The sequence below is a fragment of the Syngnathus typhle genome, linkage group LG4 (assembly GCF_033458585.1).
Source record: "Syngnathus typhle isolate RoL2023-S1 ecotype Sweden linkage group LG4, RoL_Styp_1.0, whole genome shotgun sequence".
NCBI classification, from domain to species: domain Eukaryota; kingdom Metazoa; phylum Chordata; class Actinopteri; order Syngnathiformes; family Syngnathidae; genus Syngnathus; species Syngnathus typhle.
In genome coordinates, this window is record NC_083741.1 from 17,713,466 (window position 1) to 17,734,192 (window position 20,727).

The 20,727-nt window shown below is 39.8% G+C and overlaps 1 protein-coding gene across 5 annotated transcripts in view; it reads left to right on the forward strand.

Moving 5' to 3' along the window:
* Positions 1–14,068, forward strand: part of LOC133153175 (MAM domain-containing glycosylphosphatidylinositol anchor protein 1) — a 96,752-nt gene extending 82,684 nt beyond the window's left edge. For 4 of the 5 annotated variants that reach the window (XM_061277269.1, XM_061277272.1, XM_061277268.1 and 1 more), the window contains 3 exons: positions 3,118–3,248; positions 10,460–10,577; positions 11,816–14,068. In XM_061277269.1, the coding sequence (XP_061133253.1) occupies positions 3,118–3,248; positions 10,460–10,577; positions 11,816–11,898 (332 nt within the window). In that variant the 3' untranslated portion in view covers positions 11,899–14,068. The remainder of the gene's footprint in view (positions 1–3,117; positions 3,249–10,459; positions 10,578–11,815) is intronic. The other variant, XM_061277273.1, reaches the window with a different exon arrangement.
* The last annotated feature ends 6,659 nt before the right edge of the window (positions 14,069–20,727 follow it).

Genomic DNA, 20,727 nt, shown 5'->3' on the forward strand with positions numbered 1-20,727 from the left:
TATTTTTTTTTTTTAAATGATCTGTAGAGTTTTTAAATTCACTCTCATAAGACTCGTTCCAAACAGTCACATTTAGTGAATGCGAGGTCTTAAATTGAATCAAAATGGCCTTTAAAAAAACTCTTAAGAAGTCTGTAGATACTTTTCCGTTAGGACATTCAGTTTTCACTTTCAACTAAGATCACAGTCAAATTTCAACATTTGACATGCGCTTGAGTTTTTACTTTTTGGACTTCTTTCCATTGTGAGGGTTCAGAAGTGAAAGTTCTCAGATCTTCTCGCTTCTGTCCGACTCTTGATTTCTGTTCCAGAGCCATAGAGCTTGACGTGTAGACAAACCCTGGGGTGGCAGGTCTTTGTATGTTTCCACTTGTGCCTTTGTGTGTGTTTGTTTTTGAAGTGGGCCGTGGGTGTGTGATTTATGGCAATGGCGCCATAGACTCAGTCACTTGGCCAAGCTGTTCATCATAATATGCTCGGTCACACAGCTACAAGGCATTCAGCTCAGAGCCTGAACAACCTAAGACGCACACACACATGCACACGCCACTTGTTAATTTAAAAACCGCTTGCTTTTGCTATTTGTGTTATTTAGATGATTTGAGTTGGTAAATAGTCATAGCCAATAGTTGTAAATGTTAATTATGAGAAATATTTAGCATTAAAAAAACATTTTTAAAAATGTGTTTTTGTCTTGCTTTTCTCAGAAACCTTTTTTTGACATTTCCAGGTATATCTCTAAAATATCAATAAATCAAGTTCATCCTTTTTTTCTGGGATCTTACCTCCACCAAGCACAGAATGCTGAGCGAGAGTATATAGGAATACTTTAGGATTGATGACCGAAACACAAAAAGGGACTGTTTACAAAGGTAGTAAATTCTCCGAGAAACAGGGCAATTTTCTCTAAGGCTCAAAGTTCTCATCCCTGATGGTGGTGCTTTGCAGCAAGGCAACATCTGTCACCTGGTGCTTGCTTACAATTACAACAATCTGTTAGCAGTTCACGCCAAGCTTCTCTACAAGATCCCCTTTCATCCATGCTGTTGTTCTCCCATTCGCTTACAATTTGTTAACTTTAATTGCCTTCCACCGGCCGAGCTCACGCTGCAACCGTCTTGTCGCAACGTGTTTTCCTTGGCCATAATAAAGAAGGAGGCGAGGTGCTGTGGATGTAGCAAAATGAGGAAGCATGAGTGAAGCAGTGTTTCAGAAAAATGTTACGAAGCTTTCAAAAGAGCATGAAAGGCTTTGTTAGAGATGCAAGGTGGTGTAAAAAGGCTTGAGTAGAATGAGCTGCCGGAAAGGCCATCAGCACATTGATGTTCGCACGCAGTCCGACGACACAAAAGCACCGATACGTACGCACTCGACCCGTTTTCAAGAGGAAGTACATGGAGGTTATTGAAAAAGGCACTTTTCGCGTATCTTCTGTGTTTTGCGTTGCGAAATGTGGAACATGAAAGTCCGTATTAGGCTAGGTGAGGGTGCCATGAATAGTTTAGGTCACCTAATGCAACTCTTCACTCTTAGCAGCACGTAAACACCATTTGCTAATGTTTCTGTATTCGAGGTTTAGTTTGGCTGTTGCTTGGACCAAGCCACTGGCAAGCTGATTTGGAACGGTTGGATTGTTTTGAGTGCACGGCGATGGAAAACAAATGAACAGTTATTTAAATGATCCTCTGTTGAGGTTTTTAATTAAAAGCATTCCAGTGTGTTTTAAAAGTTTTTTTTTTTAAATCTTCCAGTCGTAATCCAAAAAGATTTCGATGTCATTTACAGTACACTTACCCTTGGCGTGCATCCCCTGCGACAGACTAAAATGTTAATTACTTACTAGCTTAATTATTTCAAGTCTCGAGTCACATTACCTCCAAAACAAATATCACCCATGAGAGTCGGTTGAACATTTTGTGGGCATATGGAGTGATGAATTTTCTAGCAACAAAAAAAAAACTCCTACCAAACTGAAACACATAAAATACCTTAGCAGTGCTGCCTAGGCATGTGTTAAGAGATTAGATGTTGGTTAATATTCCACTTGAGAGCAGTCTGAGAATGCTTAAGAAGATGAATAGTTCTTTCAACTTTGAGACCTAAGAGAGTTCGAGGATCTGTGCTCTGAGCTTGTGTATAGGACCTCAGGGAGGTTGTTTTACATCGCAAGTGAATAACTTTTGCGATTTTGTAAGTTAGATGGGATGGCCGGTCAATCGCCTAAAATTTGTGGCATAATATTAAACAGAGTTCTGATGAAGGCGGAAGATTCCGCCGAAACATGTCAGGTAAATGAACCTAAAACAAATTTGTTTGATATAGAAGAACCAGAGAAGTAATTGAAAAAGAAAAAACAAGATGAACCTAGTACAACTAGAGTTGTCAGTATACTCAAATTCATGTCTGGCAAAAAATGTTTAAAGCTAAAGTATAACTTGTACTCCAGTAGAGTTGCTTGAAAGCCACTAATGTTCTACTAATGTTTTGTTTATGTTATGGAATCTTTTACGATATGATTTAAAAAGGCTCAGTGAAATGGCCAGCACACATTACAATGAGATGGGTTCAATAAGTGGGCGCAAATCAGCCATGGTTCAAAATCTTAAAAGGTTTCAAGCCTTTGGAGTTCGATGTCAAAGCCACAAGATTACAATCTGATGTGCCATCCTTGTCCTCACTTGGGTCATGCGTGAGCTGGAACCCACAGGCACTTTTGGATCAGAGGCGCTTTTACTCTCTTGACGCATCATAGCCAATCACAAGGCACATAGAGAAGGGACAAACAACATATTCACACCTATGAACACTAAGGAATTTTCAATTTGTATTTATTTTTGGGAATGTAGATATAAGATAGAGTACCAATAAATAAATAAATAAATAAATAAATAAATAAATAAATAAATAAATAAATAAATAAATAAATAAATAAATAAATAAATAAATAAATGTAAAAATAAAAAGCACAGGGAGAATACGTAACATCTTAACAATCACAATCTATTGAGATCTTTGTAACTGGAGGTACGGCTCTTGAATTGAATGTCACGGTATTATGCGCTATGTCCAATGAATGTATTTAATCAGCTTTTCTAAATCTGCAATTCCGTTTTACAGGCACTCTCAATGTTCTTTTGAAAGTGAGGAGCATTGCCTCAGTGGATTCCATGTTGTGGACCAAATCAGGTCATCAGGGCCCAGACTGGAAGAAAGCGTACTTTGACATCAGTCCCAGTGGACCATTTCAGGTAAGAGCGCAATGAGAACAATATCCTACAGTGTGTGTTTTATCGTTACAAAACAAAAACAAAAAAACAGCACAGCACAGCTATAAGGATCATAAAAAAATGATTGTGTTGTGTTTTGGAAGAAGAGAAAATATGAAAAAGAAAAATCCTGCACGTCAGGGTCATTGATCATTTGCTGAAAACAATATTTTTGTTTATTATTAATATTATTTTTATTGTTATTATTACACCTACGTATGTTGCATGCAAAGCCATGACTTGACCTGAATTTGTGACCCAGTCATCCGTAGTAGAGACCTCAATACAATTTGTTGAAACTGGATCAGGCCCACGGCATGTTTCAACTCTGCTGTGAGTTTGCTGGTCTAAGAAGAAGACAACAAAAATAAAGAGTTCATGAGGCTTTTATTTCTATGGTATTACATGGTATTTCTTGCTTTTCTTGTCAACTCTCTTATCTTTGGGAGATTTCATCTACTGAAGGATTCCTCTCATCTGCATATTTCCCAAGAGGGAAGTTGGATAGAAAAGAGCCGGGGGGGGAGGGGGACACTCTGGGGGGCTGCTTGGAATAAAAGGAATCAAGCGAAGAATCGAGCCTCAGACTTTGTTTGGAATTTGATTCATTTTTCATCGGAAATTGTGGTGCAGAGAAAGAGGTGAATAAAATTTTTAAAACTGTAATTATGAGCTCACAGAAGCCTACTTGCGCATGCAGTTGACGCAATTCTACTCGTTCAGTCTTTCTTGTAAATGCAAATAAATGTCGGTAAGTAGCTAATTGCAGACAAGGTTATTGAATTCGTTTATTCTAATGTGTTAAAAAGAAATCTCAAAGCATCTGTCCTGTTGGTGCCTGTGCCAGAAGTGTAGCTTTTGAAATGAGTTTTCTTTGCCCAATCCGTAAAGTTTGTTAAACCAATTTTGATCAGAACTAATGAGAGCAATTCAAATAATGTCACACGTCTACATTAACTTTAAGTTTTGATATTGCCAGTGAATTGTTTTCAAGCAGTTTTCAAGATATTTTTGGATAGAGGTCCGTATTGATCAGCGAGGACCTTTTGAGCGAACATTCAGCTCCTTTTTCTGCTGAATGTCAGCAACAAGCAAAAGTATTGGAACAACAAGGTTAATTCCTTTGATTTTTTTGTACACTGAAGAAATTTGGGTTTGATGAATATCAGACAAATAAAATCTGAATTGCAGCTTTTATTTTTATGGTATTCATATCTGGATGACTTTAACAAGTCAGGAAAACCTTTTGGATCCATCCAGCAAGATCACTCTTTGCTTCTTTGCGTCAGGCCGAGTAAGTTTCCAACTCATTGGTGTGAAAAGTAGCGACAGCAAACCAATTCGGGTTTTTTCCTCTCTTTCTTTGTATCAAACTTTTTTTTTGTCTTTCCCTCTGTCTGGTTCTGCGGTGCAACACAGCTGACTGTTTGGGTACTTAGTCCTTACTAAAAAAGGAAAACAATAATCACACATATTGTTTAATCAAACATCTGTCTTTGAAAAAAACACATCCACCTGCGTAAGTACCATGTTAGATCCAATTACATTTGCATACACACACACATAGCAGCAGCAGTCTCCTATCCCCCGCAGCAATTAGCAATGACAGGTCAATTAACATGTTTATTTATGTGCAGGGGATGCCTGCAAGTTGTGCTGTAATGATTCCTGAGTCTCTCTGTGTGCGTGTGCATGGGGGAAATCGAAACCATGATGAATGTAGACTGAAGACCTACGCTGGGGGGTGCGTGAGCCCTTCATTAACTTTGTTTCTGCAGCAATGTGCTCCTTTCACTTGGATGGGGAACATTGGGATACGTGTAAAAGAGTGAACGGGCAGAGGTACACTCCTCGGGGATGTTAGGCAGTCTCGGCGGTGTATTGATTGAGCAATGTAATGAGCACCTTCAGTAAACACAGCGCACACACAAGTTCATTTCTAATGCATGGAGAACACCTTGCAGATAAAATCCATTCATTTCACGTCATGTATTTTTTTTAATGTTTTTTTTTAGACAGTTTTGATAGCCTTTTCAGGGTGCATATCATTACTGTGTCACATATGGCCAACCTGATGATGAATATTCATAAGGCAATGCCTGTGCTTTAATATCAAATCACTCCACCTTCCCCACAGGATGCGTCTTCCAAGTCGGACTCAAGTGCATTAAAAACCGTGTGATTGTGGTATCATGTATGTCCACGAGTCGGCTTGTAAAATTTTAAAATAGTGGTTGAAAATTTACCAGAGCAGCACATGCTGGTTTGGACAAACTACACAATTTCCTGCTCACAGGAAAACTGACAGCAGTCTGTAATATGAGAAAGCGTGTGTGACAAAGAGGGAAAAAAAAAACATGTGGCACATATATTTGCAGCTTCAATAAAGTGATTACTGCATTTTAAAATATTCATCATGTCGAGACTCGTAAAGTAAGATGGATGAGAGAGATGCGGGCGAAAGAAGCGTTGTCTCCATGGCAACCGATACGTGATTTCCAGCTCTCATGGCAAAAATAGAGCATTGTAAACGTGGACCTTGAATAATATACAACGAACCCAGATATAAATGCACTGAACATTTATCATTATTGTAACCCGGGGATTTCTTAGCATAACATTTGTAATCATGCTATTGGGCTAAAAATATTTACTTTGATGCCGTTACGACACTGCTCACATTTGTATAATATCAAAATTGGAAAGCCCAATTGGAATGTCTTGTCGAGCGGAACAACAACTGACCGGCTGCATTAGGCATTCGGCTCATGTGCAAAGCTTGTCTTATAATGAAGGTGGAGCGGTAGAAGGCCAAGGGGCAAGCAAACTCAACGTGGTTCTTAATGAACTGCAATAAAACATTCACTTCTTCATGCAAGCAACTCGTCCACTTATTGTCAGAGTCCGTGACGTTCAATGTTTGAGCTCAACTGAAAGGAAGAATACAAATCAGTCATGGTCACCTCAAGATGTAAAAAAAACTACAGAAGCTGATAATGTGCTAGACTTCCTCCTAAATGTCATCTATAAGACTAATGACCCTCTATTGATAGTATTTCTTTAAAGATATTCAAATATGGAGTGATAAATTATTAATGCGCCCCAAACTACACGCGCAAACAAATAACAGTTGACATTTGACTCTTTCGGAATTAATCAAGTTGTTTCTTATAGCCTCATGAATTTTATATGCCATTTTTTTAAAGCAACGCCCCAAGATATCCAAATACTTTTAAGCTGTTGAACATATACGGACACAAAGTACGATGAGTGCCGTGAATGTGGCAGGCCATCTGAGGTGAGCTGATAAATGACTTTTTTTCGCGTTAGCCCTCCCTGTCACACTTTCTCCCTCCTTCTTAAAACTTTGTTATGTATCAGCGGCCGCAGGGCGAATCCCATTTCTCTCTCTGACCGTTTCATTCCTCCATCGTTTTCTCTCTCTCGCTCTCTCTTGCTCTGTTCTGGATTTTTTGCCCTGATTAAGAGCGCCTCCGGTACCTCCGTGTCTTCCTCCCACATTGTCGCTCCTTCCCACCCTGTCGGCGGTGAGCGTTTGTTCTGTTCCGATCGATAGTGATTAATCTGTCTGCGGTTGACAAAGGGAAATACACGAATGAACTGGTTGTTGTTTCATTTTGGTTTTGATATAGTAAAGGGTTGCTTTGTAAAGTCTGTTTTGCCCTTTTGCCTTTGTCGACTCAAAATGTAATTTCCTTTTATTACATTATTACATATCTGAATTGGTTTTATTGCAAAGTTATTCTCTGCAGTTCTCCAAAATCCGGTCCTCAATGCCGTTATTGCTTCACGATGACACAATACACTTCATTAATTGAAAGTTGGATTTGTTTTCAACTTTCAAAAAAAAAATACTTGTATTGTGTTTTGTTTTTTTAGCAAATGCCAGTCCAGCCACTTTGCATATATTAGAATGAGAAGTTGAAAAATAACAAGCCCCTGCCTGTAGTGTAGTTGAGGTACGCCCGGGGACACGACCGAAAAGACAACACCGGCTTTTCTTGCTCACCGTGACAAGTACACTGACATTAACATATAAACTTCGAGAAGTTGCCCTTTTAAGTTTCCGCACGCGTGTGTGTGCGCGACTGCTCGCTTGATCTTTTTGGGAAGTCGGGTAAATGTTAAATGTCAGTAGTGTTGAGTTCAGGTACCGCGAGTGACCCGTGTTAACCTGTTCTTGTTGAAGTGATCACATGATCTTTACCTGTGAAAATGGCATTTGTCGCCAGATTTTGAGTCACTCATGGCTTGGAAGACCATGTAGTGACATCTTAACTTTTTAGATGTAAGAAAAGTTTCAAAAATATATATTTTTTCTGGTTTTACCTTTTTTCACTTTATCACCTTTCTTAAATGTCAGAACAATTGTCAAATCTATCTCTGAATCCTCCTAAGAGTTTTAAGCAAATGTTATCTGTGTCAGCACATGCGGCCTCCCATGGATGTTTGTTTCATGTCGAAAGCGTCTCCGCAGAGATGGCAAACTTTTTCCGTCCTGTGTGCAGCGTACTGACTGCAAACGCCCGAGGCCTTTGAGGTGCTGCCACTCGTCTCAGCAGCTCTCCCTCGCTTTGTTGCCACTGCCAACAAAAGTGAATGTCTTTGAGGGCCTGCCTCGCTTCCTGTCCCTCCAAAACAAGAGCTCGGCCAAACGCAACTGCTGTGAAAATATTCAAATTGTTCACTGCTGCGAACAGAAACATGATGTAAATTCATAAAATGAAAATAGCCATTTTATGAGCATTTCTTTTTCTGTTCTTAATTTTGTCTTTACTGCACCGTCAGGGGAGGCGTGTAACCGAAATAATGTTTTCTTATTTTGTTTTTAGCTTGGCGTGCACATTTCAAAATTGCCTCGCATTGTCAGTCAGCAGATCTGCGGCAATGGCTTGTTATTGTTCCAGCAAATCGCCATCTGTCTCGCGCCTACAAGCTTGCCAATCAGCATCCTGTCTGAAATTGATTTAGTTCAAGCTACTGGCCTCCATGCCAGTTGTTTATTCAGGTCAAGAACTTCTACGTACACATCTCCATTGTATTGTATAAAAAGAGCGTGTCCCGACTTGCTCCAGCGTAGACTACCCAGGGGCCATCTTGTGTTCCGTGCAGAGTTTGCTACCTGGGTAGTTTTTTTTTTATTTATTTATTTTTTATCTCAAGTCACACTCTCCTGCAGTAGCGTCCCTTGGGGCCGCGTCCTCTCTTGTACGCAAACCGCACATCAATGGCAGCGGTAAAGGTTACAAAGCGACACATTGGTAGTGCCGGCTTGGAAGCTTTACTGGATCCCGGAGTCACACACTCAAACACGCAGGCGAGTCCCTCGCCGACACGCTTCTTCGACAAGAACTTAAAAGTGAGTGCATCTTACACGTGTCACAATGTAGGGTACGTAATTACTGGTGAATGTCAGCGTTATATATCAGGCATAGTAAGGACAGCGGCAACCTTCTGTGACCCGTAACCCCATTTTTAGATCTATTTACAGTTTGACCTGACATAGCTGACAAAGTTTACTTTTTAATCGTCGTCTTTTGAAGAAAAATAGATTGTTACATTAAGGATTGCTATTCACATTTACCTGTCTATATTTTCCCTTTTTTTCACTCTTCGTTGTTATTCCAGAAAAGTGGGGGAGTGGAACACGATCCATTCTGTGTTGCTGGGTGACAAATTTCCCAATAGGAAATACAAACTATTCTAAAACCTAATGGTCCAGGCTGAAATAACATTCTTTACTGTCACAGAAGTGTAAAGGTAATATAAATACTAATGAAGCTTCTCACCTTTTGAAGATGCCTGACTACAACTTAATGGAAAGTGGCATTCTATAAGAAGAAGTTTATTGTGTATTTATGTTACATTCTTTGGATTGCTGAAAAACCAAACAAGATTTTTTGTGGAAGAGTCAAAAACCTGAATTCAAAAATTGACTTTGCAAACAAAGTGACAGACTCCTCAGATAAAGCAGCATGAATTATCTTTTATGCAATTTGCTATGCATCTTATTTGTCTTCCATACAGGTTCAAGGAAACTGTGCTTGTTTGTCAAGGTCACTTGTTAATCTCTGGATTCGCATCGCCCAATTATTTTTGCCGTGTCTTTAATTATGCGACAAGCTCAACTTTGACGTGTTTTGAGTAAACATGTTTGCAAGTGCACTGATGCATGCGGCCATGTTGTCATAAGAACATGCATTTACACAGCAAATGAAGGTCGTTCATAGATAATACATAGACTTAGCATTGGCCGTTACGGAAGAGGCATAATAGAGTACTTTTCATTTTAGAGCCTACCAATTATAAAAAAAAAAAAAAAAAGCCTGCCATCATGGTAATTTACTTTATCATGCCCCGCAATTAGTAGAAAAAAATGCAATATTTTGACAAGGAAGATTTTCACTGCGTGTTTTTTTCTTTATATGTGAAACATTTTTGCTGCAGTTTTTGATGTATTAACTTCATTATTAATGTGTAATTTAGCCAACTTTTTTTCTGTTCTTAGCTCACGAGTTAGTTGCAATAAGGAATGTAAATAAGCACACTTCAATGTGGCGCCAATCCACACCTATGACATGCCATTACATCGCTATTTTTCCCCGGACAAGATTACTTGTCATGTTTTATACAAGCAAACATTTGGCAGTATCTGCTATAGTTGTGCCATTATTGTTACTTTACCCCAGCAAAGTAGTTTCCTTGTTTGTTTGTGCTCCCCCGGTATATTCCAGGCAGAATATGCTCCGCATTTGATTATCTGGGTGCGATGGGCTTTTGGAGCCTCAGCACGCCACAGTAATTAGACTGTCAGTCAAAACCAGATGGCTTTTGCCTGAAATGGGAAAGTCGCCTGAAAGTTTGTAAATGAGTCTCTTTGTTGTATTTATGTGTTTGTTGTTGTGGTTGCATAAAAGAAGATCGCTCCTATACATTGGAAGATTGTTGGATTTATAATTCGATTCCAAAATGTTCGTTCCTACTGTAATATGTTTTTGAGAGTGACACACCTTCATTGAACTGTTGTCGTAAGGGTCTAAGGACTGACCCTTGAGGGACCCCACCGGTCATAGCCATTCGATCAGAGTTAACTTACTTAAACGTCGAGTTTCATACTGTGTTTCCATTTTTGGAATTACTCAGACCCCTTTGTCTCATTTTGTCTTTTCCAGATTGTTTTTGAAGGAATTCGAGGGAAGAGCTTCGAGGGTGACATTGCTATCGATGACGTGTCTATTACAATCGGCAAATGCAAACAGCAAAACACTATGGCTAGCGCAGGTAAGACAGGTAAGATAGATTGGGACTGTTTTTCAGAGGTAAACATGAATTATATGAAAAATCATGCAAGAGCAGCTTGTTACAGTTTGAAGAAAATTACTTAACAACTCAAATCAATGTCATTTATACAGCATTACTATGTACAAACTACAGAACATAAATGACAATAATTAAAATAAGAACACAATCATGAGTGACTAAAAAGAATATTTTTTATAAATAAAATATATGAGAACTTCTAATATGCCATGTAAATGAATGAATTAATGATAATAATAATAATAATAATGGAGCATAATAAAAGTCCATACCTGGCTATTCACAATGATTGTCTGCCAATATTGAGTCATGTTTTATTTATGGAGTGACAGATAAATGTAAAGGTGACTCATGACAATTTGTTATTTGGCTGCGAGGTCATTGTGAAAGCAAATAATGGGCGAGAAAACGTTCACAGCCAGCTTGGCCCGTAACATGAAAGCCCGGGAAAAACAACAAAACCGAGAAAGTGAATTATTAACACTCTGCTTTTTATTTAGCTTCTCAAACCCACAGCTTGCCATGTGTGCCTGCTCGCTAATGTGAGATGTGGCACATATGTGTGTGTAAAGACACTGGCGGATGCTTTGAATAATGGATGATGGTGTAAACAGGAAGGGGAAAGCTCTTGAGCGCTTCAGACTTGTATGAGGTTGTCCTGCAGGTTGTGCGCGAGTGGGAACACTCCGTGCAGGCAGATGGGTAATTATCAGGCAGGCGGGCGGGCGGCTGAGCGTTCGCTGTAAGACACAAACTCGTCTGTCTGCCAAAGTAATGCACTCCGTGAGCTAAACACAAGGAATAACAAAGTGTTCAGAAAAGTGAGAAGAACTTTTTATTAATCTTCAAGACGTACATAACATAGTGTCTATCGAATGGATTAATCAAAACAACGGAGTAATGTATAGTCCAACAAGATCATTTCTGATCGTCTTTTTGTTGGAATCATCTTGGTGGTTCCGATCTTTTCACAAATTAGCCAGCAATGACATAGACTAAAAATAATATTTTGTACACTTATACACTAAAACATATCTTTCCTACAAAATAGGTGGGGAAGGTATAACTGAATTAGCTTACTCTGACTACTTTTCTTGTTGTCTCTCGCTCGAACATTGGTTTTCTTATCCACAAAGAAGTAAATAGAATTTGCGTTCATCGTTTTGTTCGTAAATATGACCTCGTTCAATGGCTCTTCTCTTTCTTAGTTCTGATCGGCGGCTCACAGGCGCCATTAGCCAGATGGATGACCACCATCCTCTCTTGCGTCGTCGCCCTGTTCTGCAGATGATGAGCGGTTGACCGCAGCGCCACCTTCTGTCTGTGCTGACAGACACTGCCCTGACTCGCGCTCTTACTTCTTCTCTCGACCCGACTCCCAGACTTCTTCCCCCCACTCGCCTTTTGTCCTCCTTGCATCCATGATCCGTGCAAACGCAGCTTTTTACTTTATTTAAACACTTTGCTCCAATGACACACTATAACATATTATCATGTATTTAAGCCAAACCCCTCCTCTATTAGCCCATTAGATTTCATAATATTCATGTCAAGTGTCTCCTCGTCTTTATAGTTAGCCTACATTTATGACCCCCTTCTTCCCTCCTCCACAACCCCTTTCTCTCTCCCCGAGACACACCAAAGTGTCGGACACTCTTACCAAAGATTACCTGAGGGAAAAGCACGAGGGATTCCGCCGAGCTGGCGAACGAGACAGATAACGTGGTGGGATTTTTCCTTCTGCTGACCTTCGTCACCGGCCGAGCTGCTGAGCGACAGGGACGGCTTTTACGAAGTGAAAAACGAATGAATGAACGGACAGAAAGAAAGGTGGAGGAAGAGGCCGTTCGTGGTAGCCTCTTTGCTCACCATAGGGAAAGTAAGCTCAGCGTGGATTATATGTACGTGTACATTCATCATTATATATTAAATATAAGCAAAGTTTAATCATAAGCGGGGATGCTGAAGGACTCTATGTAACAAAATTAAAGAAGCACAACATTTATACGTCCTCTGTTGTTCCTTTATTGAACTTATGTGACGTTACGATTTGCCTGTTTTTTGATATTTTTGGATTTGTTTATGCCGCTATGGGCAATGGGTGATGTGAGTGTTGTAACACAGGTGTCAGGCGGTAACCATACCGAGCATAGTGAGTGTGTGCGTGTGCGTGTGCGTGTGTTACATTAAGAGCTGAAAAGTGCAAGTCATTGAATGTCCCGGAAGAAGAAGCTGGAGATGTGTATGTAGCTGCTGTGGAGAGCAGATTACGTGTACAATTCACCTTTACGCTAAATCACGCCCCAGAAATGCAGACTATCTTATCAGAGTGCAGGACGGAACGCCCAACTCGAATGAAGATGATTTGCAAAAGGCAATTGGATAAAGTTATGCGACTGTCAATGCAGTCTGTCAAAGGTCATGAGCTCAGTTTGGCAATGTAATGTAGCACAGTAACCAAATTGCTAACGTTACATTAATAACATGAGGCCCTAGCAAGCTAAGCTAACCACCTGAATGATTGTATCAGTAAACAGAGCGTTTGCTGGCTTTAGCCGCAACGTGTCGCGCCTTAATATCTATTGTCCATCATCTCGGTCATTAGGCAATGCAGCAATTCACTTTTATTTTGCAGGATTTCATTTCATCACATTGAAAGTTGGATGTGACCTTCGAAGGACTGCTCGCTGAGGTGGGCGGGTCTTGGCGAAAGGTGAATTATGGAGGAAATCTGCCTACATTGTTTAGCGCTTGAATGTCTGTCTTGTGAACAGTCACACAAATATTCTCGCTGTGCAATGAAAGCGTGTATCGCCACATAACCGTTCGTTTTTATCGACATAGTGATTTTCCTTGATACGTCACAAACTTTTGGGGTTACATGCTTTACATTGCGTGGTATGGATATGATTGTTAAAATCAAGCAATACTCATATCTATAGCTCTATAACCCATAGTTTACCATTGCATTTATAATCACATTTTATCTTCTTGTCCAAATGACATCAATAATGAGTTGTAATGTGTAATTATGTGTTTATTCCTACAGGTCTAAACTGTGAGTACAACTGTAGCCTGTTTAATCATTCATTATGTTCTGTATCGCAACAAAAATTCTCTACGTCGATTACGGCGTGTTTTCCAGTGTTTTCTGTATTTCGCCTGTTTCACCTCACATTTTTATTGTTCATTTGTTATTTTTTAAATCTCATTTTGCCTTGACCACATGCTATTGCTAAAGTGTACATTCTAGAGTATCTCAATGTCACTTTCGGTTCCCACGTATGTCGCTCACGCTGGACAAAGCGCTACAGATGGATGAATTAAATCAAGCAAAGCAAAGCAGACCTGCGCTTTTAAACGTGTCCCGTTTTGATCTTTGTTGTGCCTCACGGTGAACTGATGCTTTTGTTACATTTCCTTAATGTAGTAGCTATTTTAAAAAAAACATGTACGCAAAACATTTGTGCGTATTTTCTTTCAACTCCCAGCGGTGACGGAAGAAACATTTTCTGGTACAGTACATTGAAACCTTTTACCAACTAACTAGAATCTAACTAGATAATGTTTATGAACACGACAAGGCTGAAAGGGTGCTCATTTGTTTTTGTCTGAAGAAAAAACTCTTCAGTTTTATATCATTTTATAAACACTTTTGTTTGGGTAAGAACCATGCTCGAAATATTTCTTTCATAAACACCACCCGGTTGCTAATCTACTTTGTGTTTATCAAAGAAACATAAAGCTTTATTCCATAGTATACCTTCTGTGAATCTCGCAGATTCCTTAAAACGGTGGCCTTCAATCATTTTTATCGCTGGCGTGCTGTCTATTTGAGCAAATAAATGCCCTGCTTCAAATTGAGACCCTCAGGAAAAAAAATAAATGAAATGTCATAATTACCTTTATCACCAACACCACAAATAAAAACACCCACAATACGAGCATCAAAACAAAATAAACATGTTTTGCTATTATGAAGCTCTCTTATCACGAGAATGTACTAGAAAAGTCATATTAGAAAACAGTAGCTGGAGGGCATCTGTAATGCAATTAATCTGAACCCTTTTGAACAAATCCTGCAGCACGTCCAGATGGTGTTGCCGGCCGGACTTTTGACTCCTTGAGCAACAACCCATTTAACAACATTACTATATTTCTTCACGACATCATTGCTAGTCAGTGAAGTGCAGATTATCATCACTGGGCAAAAGTCCACAAAACGCTGATGCTTAGCATTCCACCTATTATATACTTTGTGTACTCTCTTGAATAGTTTGAATTTGGCATGTGAGAAGCACTACAGTGTAATATCAGTCCTGTTGCTTTGAGTTTGAGGTGCTTTGGCGGATTATCCAACTCAATAGAAATATGGCAGTCACTTGTTTACCAGCAAATGGGATGACTTTATTTTTTACAGTTGTGCGCCTAATATCCATTTGTAACGGAAGAATCTGATTTAATTTGAATCAATTCTAATCCAAAGCGTTTTTAAACAACACCTCACAGTCTAATATGGTAGACAAATAATGATACATGCTAAATGGCAATTCACTTGGATATGATTAAACTTTTAAATGAAGTGAAGATTTTATATTGTTCACTATCAATGTTGCATCTGTAGTGAATCATCTTTCTGGCTCTCTCTGTGGATATGATTGATTGAACAACACACGTGACATTTAATGAGATTTCTAAGGAGGAAATAAATTACCCACACGCACCCCACACACCCACCGCACTGAGAAAAAAAATCAGCATTGGCTTGCTAATGAGTTTTATATCCAAAGATGTGCAAGGCTAATTTGTGCGTAACGTCTAATGAATCACACGTATCATCTTTCGCCGTGTCACCACAAGGTCTTTCCGTCAAAACAAATACCACACCATCTATTACACTGCAGCGCTCTGCCTTGTCACACAAACATTATCACTCACCATGTATTGTTCATTTATTTCACTTATTTATTCAATCATTATCTAGTTTGTGTTCCAGCCTGGCCCATGTTTGATCTTGCATATGTATGTACGTACATACGTCACTTATAACAACACTGATAATATAATATAATATAATATAATATAATATAATATAATATAATATAATATAATATAATATAATATAATATAATATAATATAATATAATATAATATAATATAATATAATATAATATAATATAACGTTTACATTTGAAGAGTTGTTTCCATTGGTTTGATATGTGGCCACGCGCATCCCTTATGTGTTAGCCACGAGTGTGCAGGAAGAACAATTGAACATCCTTACGACTGTCCTCTTTACATTATTCATCAATCACAGCTCTGCTGTCTTCAAATGTTTCCTCAGTTCAAAAAAAAAAAGAGGGCCACCGCAAAGGTAAAAGGTGGAATTGTTCCGATAAATGTTTCACGCTCTCATGAGAGCGTTAAAAGAGTGCAAATGACCTGAATGTGTGGTAAAGGTCAGCTTTTTCTCTTCCAAGACGTACTTTTGTGCTTGCATGCCAAATGGCATCTCCATCATGTACACGTTTGGACAAAAACTGACCTTTATCAGTCTATAGATGCCCACAACCAAATCAAATGTATTGCATATTGCCTTTCATTGCCTTTTGAAATGATTATATAAATATAAATGTAGAGATTAATTATTACATTTATAATAATTCTCACACACAAACAAACACACTCATACACACCTGCAATTGGGCGATGTGCCTTGACTTGGAATATTTTAAGGCTATGCTCATGGACGAATGTGCATCTTTTCAGTTTTAAGTAAATGTTGAGGTCCGACGTTCCTTGGCAGGCAGCTGGAATTCAATTCCTATCGCTGTAATGATCACAGATATCGATTGGTGCATGCCGCATATAGACAAGGTCATGCAGTAACTCACGGACAAAAGAAAAAAAGAACGGAACAGGAAGCTGCTCTTTGATTTTATTTGGATTTACAAGACAATACTAATCCATTTTCCATTTAGGGTAATTCCAGTTTGTCTTAAAGTTTGACATGCTGAGTACATACTGTATCACTTTGTACATCAGTCTTGTGCAAAGTTACGATGGATGGATGGATGGATGGATGGATGGATGGATGGATGGATGGATGGATGGATGGATGGATGGATGGATGGATGGATGGATGGATGGATGGATGGATGGATGGACGGACGGACGGACGGCCAAATAACCTGAACCAAAGCGATTCTTTGCATTCTTTGATCATGCCACTGACTTACCCACCATCATTAAAAGCAGGATTGCAAAATGAATTAATTGGCAAAATGAATCCATTCCTAAAGTAAATTCCAATATAACCCTCGAAAGCACATTTGTAATTCGTTCCTTCCTCCCGCACACTCCTTCATTATAGGAGACCAAATAGCATTTGTCAGGTGAACACTGATTTGTATTCCTTCAGCTCAAATTAATTTTGTTCTGGTAAAACAAAAGTGAACGCCTATCAACAAATAACAAGCAAAACTAACAAGTAGGGTGAATACAAAAAACAAAATGAGGAAACCTGTGTGTGGGTGTAATTATGTTCCAATGGTTCTGCGTAGAAGAAGAAAAGCGGCACTGCTGCTGCTCAATGCTCCCCCAGGGGATGGATCAAAATCACACGGGGATGGGTTAAATGCAGAGGACGAATTTCACCACACCCAGATGTGTGTGTGACGATCATTGGGACTTTAATTTAATTTACGTGGTACCCAAAAAGTCGATTGTCCAATGATGCCGATTTTGCCACACTGATTCTGGACAATCACGTGACTTTATTTGCTTTATTTGTGAGCTTTGACACCTCTATACTAGGTTGGTGAGTTCTTGTGAGCTCACAGCTTTCCACTTAGAGTTATCATAGCAGAATCAAACACCTTCACAGTCCACCTTCCCTCAAGCTGTGAAGTCTGTCACTCACTTGTTCAATCCCGCAGAATGAGCTGGTCTCCTCAAATGAAGATTTGAGCTCATGCTGACAAATATCTCAGTCCTTGAGTTAGAAAAGAGATGAGTGGATTTGACCTCCGTCTGCATCTTAGTGGAGGACATGAGCAGGAGAAAGTGTTTTCTATTAGGACGAGGCAGACAAAGAGGAGGACTCGGACTCCTGTATGTTTTGCGGACGACTCTTTGAATGAGAGTCTGATTGGCCAAACAAAATATCTTTAGAAAAGGCTGAAGGCCTGCGTCTTTTATTTTTCCTATCATTTAAAATTCTTTTCCCCCCACACAAGCTTGGTCAAGTTAGCCCTGAAAGGACAGAAAGATTTTAATGGCGAGACACTTCCATCTTCCTCTTTTGCTCCTTTTGTCTCCGCTTTCCCTCTTGCTCCAGTCCATTTTCCTTGTTCTGCGTCGCCTCCCGCATCCATCCGCTTGGAGCTAATCAGTATCTAATCTCAGTTTTAATTCTGCTGCTATTAACCTTGTGCTGGTTTTACAATTAGCCTCCACACACATGCATGCACACACAAGGGCACGCGCACATATGCACACTAGATTGGCGTCTGAGCTAAATTGTGCTTTATTTCCACATTGAGAAAGATATTCAGAGTTAATTACAGGGCGCAAATGAGGCTGGAGGAGGATGGTGGGCCGTACCCTGGGAGGAATGAATGGATAGCGCGTGAAATACAAACTCATATCTTAACACTGATACTCAGTCACGGCATTGTCTAGCTTTGTGTTGTTTTACTTTTACTCAATTATTTTTTGGCTTCTTTACACTGATATTGCGATGTCTTCTCGCCAATATATTGATGATCACATAACTGTAATGTGATGTTGAGTTATGATGGGGATCCCCACACCTACTCACTAAGAATCCTGTCACTCGTATGCATTATGGCTCATCTTGGTCAATTCAATTAATTCAATGACAGTTTATAGTCGTTGTTAAACCTACTTCCAATAGTGCTGCGTATGTATCCGTAAATCACTTTATGAGATCTTGCCACCATATTTTATTAGCTCATTAAATATATATGTGCATGGGAATAAAACGGGCAAATGAGGACAAGCGGAAGCTTCAGGCAGCAAAAACTTAGATGGGACTTTCACATGAGCAATTGAGTTCTCCCGGCTCGTATAAGCAGCAGTATCTGCTATAGGTAACAATAAGACAGGTGTGGGCAGACATCCAAAGAATAAAGGCAAGCGGTACATTTAACCCTCAGAGGAGCTGATTTTCAATATAGCCAACTTGCTCTCCTCTGGCTGAGTCAACAGTTCTTTGGAGGTGAACAGATCAATGAAAGATGCATATTCTATTTGCCCGTGCACTGCTGTGTTTTTTCAGATATATTTCCAATGAGCTGAAGTTGCAAAGGGCCACTGTGGACAAATAGGGACCATTAAGATGCCCGGGTTTAATATACTGGCTGTGCACTCAGAGGACCTACAGCATTTGACTACGATTTACTTCAGGGAGGGGGGGGGGAGGGGGTGCTCAAAGGTTGACAGCAGGGTTGGGTAATATTTTTGTCTTTAAACTTGTCCTTGGCTTGGACATAATTAGGGCTTGTGTCTTTGTCACCGTTAGTCTTGGGACAAATCAAACATTACTTTGAGGGCTTCCCATGTCTTACAAACTCAAGAAGTTCTGCAGGCTCGCAGTCACTCGCACAAAAATCTCAAAAGATGTAGGAAGTCAGCCATTTTATGTTGAGTGACATTTCAGGGTAATTTCAGCACCCTTCAATCTCCTCCGAGAGATTTTGGAACGTGGTTGCAACAATCCTTTCGATAAAGTTGGAGCATCACAAAACCCAACAATATGGTTATGATTTCATGTTTTTTGTCTATTGCAGCGGATTGTTAAACATAATCCCTACAATGAAACTAACTGCTTTCCTTCATACTCTTCCAGAACTTTCCACACTTCGTTCAAAAGCCCACTCATGAGTACGCGCAGCTTTAATCACCACGTGTGATAGCTGGAGAGTCTCCAGTGGAGACAATTGGTGTTCTTTAGAATACCGGCTTCTTCTATCAAGAAAGACAAAGAGCAAAACCTTTGGCTGTATTTACATTTCCAATACATATGTGCTGCTAGAGCTTAATTGGCCAGGCGGACTGATGGAATCACATTCCAAGTTAGAAGTGCACGAGGCATAGATCGTAGACCCGGAGCAGTTCCCAGGTGATAGCTCTATTGCGGGAAGCTGCCTTTATAAGTCTCACAGCAATTTGCTCAAGAATGTCGAGAGGAATACCAAGCGGAGTGTGACACGGAGAGGGCGAGATCGCTTTACTTGGTTTTAGATCGTTTATCTGCACACAACTTCAGCTTTGCTTCTTCGAGTAATTGCAGCTTTGCAATCGTGTCGCTCTAATGGGCACCTTTCCATAAATTGTTGTCAAACCTGTGGATAAGATGAGAAACGTTGCTGGTACACTCGAATATACGTCGAGATAAAGTTTTGGAACAGGTTTTAAATCAAAATCAAAATGATGACTTTTGTAGAGAGAGCCTGAGAATTAATTCTATTATTTGCGTAGCTACATCAAACAAGGACACGTTTTCAACAAGAGTTCCCAAATCTGCTTTACAATAATTGCCAGTAAATTCACTCGAACATTTGGCATGTTTATATCAGTCCTGTAATTTATTTGTATTGCGCAACAGAAAGCACGGTTAGGCAACTCCGGTCCTCGGAGTTCAGTGTCCTGCATGTTTTCTATGCCATCAACAGGGAGACAGACACGAGCCAAAGGAACATTAATTCACGTAGCGCCACAGTTGCATGAAAAAAAAATCTGGACTCACTGTGTGGTTTTGTATCATAGCTAAACTTAGCATCCTGAGGAGTGTTTTACTGAAGTCTTTGTTGAGCATGTCCTGGAGCTTTTGGGAGCGGTGCACTGGGAAAACGGTACATTATGAAAAACGGACGGGAAGGGGAGGTGGGCTTGAATTGAGGGAGGGAAGTGGCAGCAAGAAGGAAGGCAAGATCTTTGATGAGGCCCCGCGAGTGTCTCTAATGAGACGCAACGTGCTGCTTTCCTCCATCGCAAACAGCGGCGTGCCACGCTGCTACTGTGTTCAAGCCAAAGACATAACCAACGGCCTTAATTAAAAATCACAAAATCACCATTCCGCCCGGCTCTCTGTGAA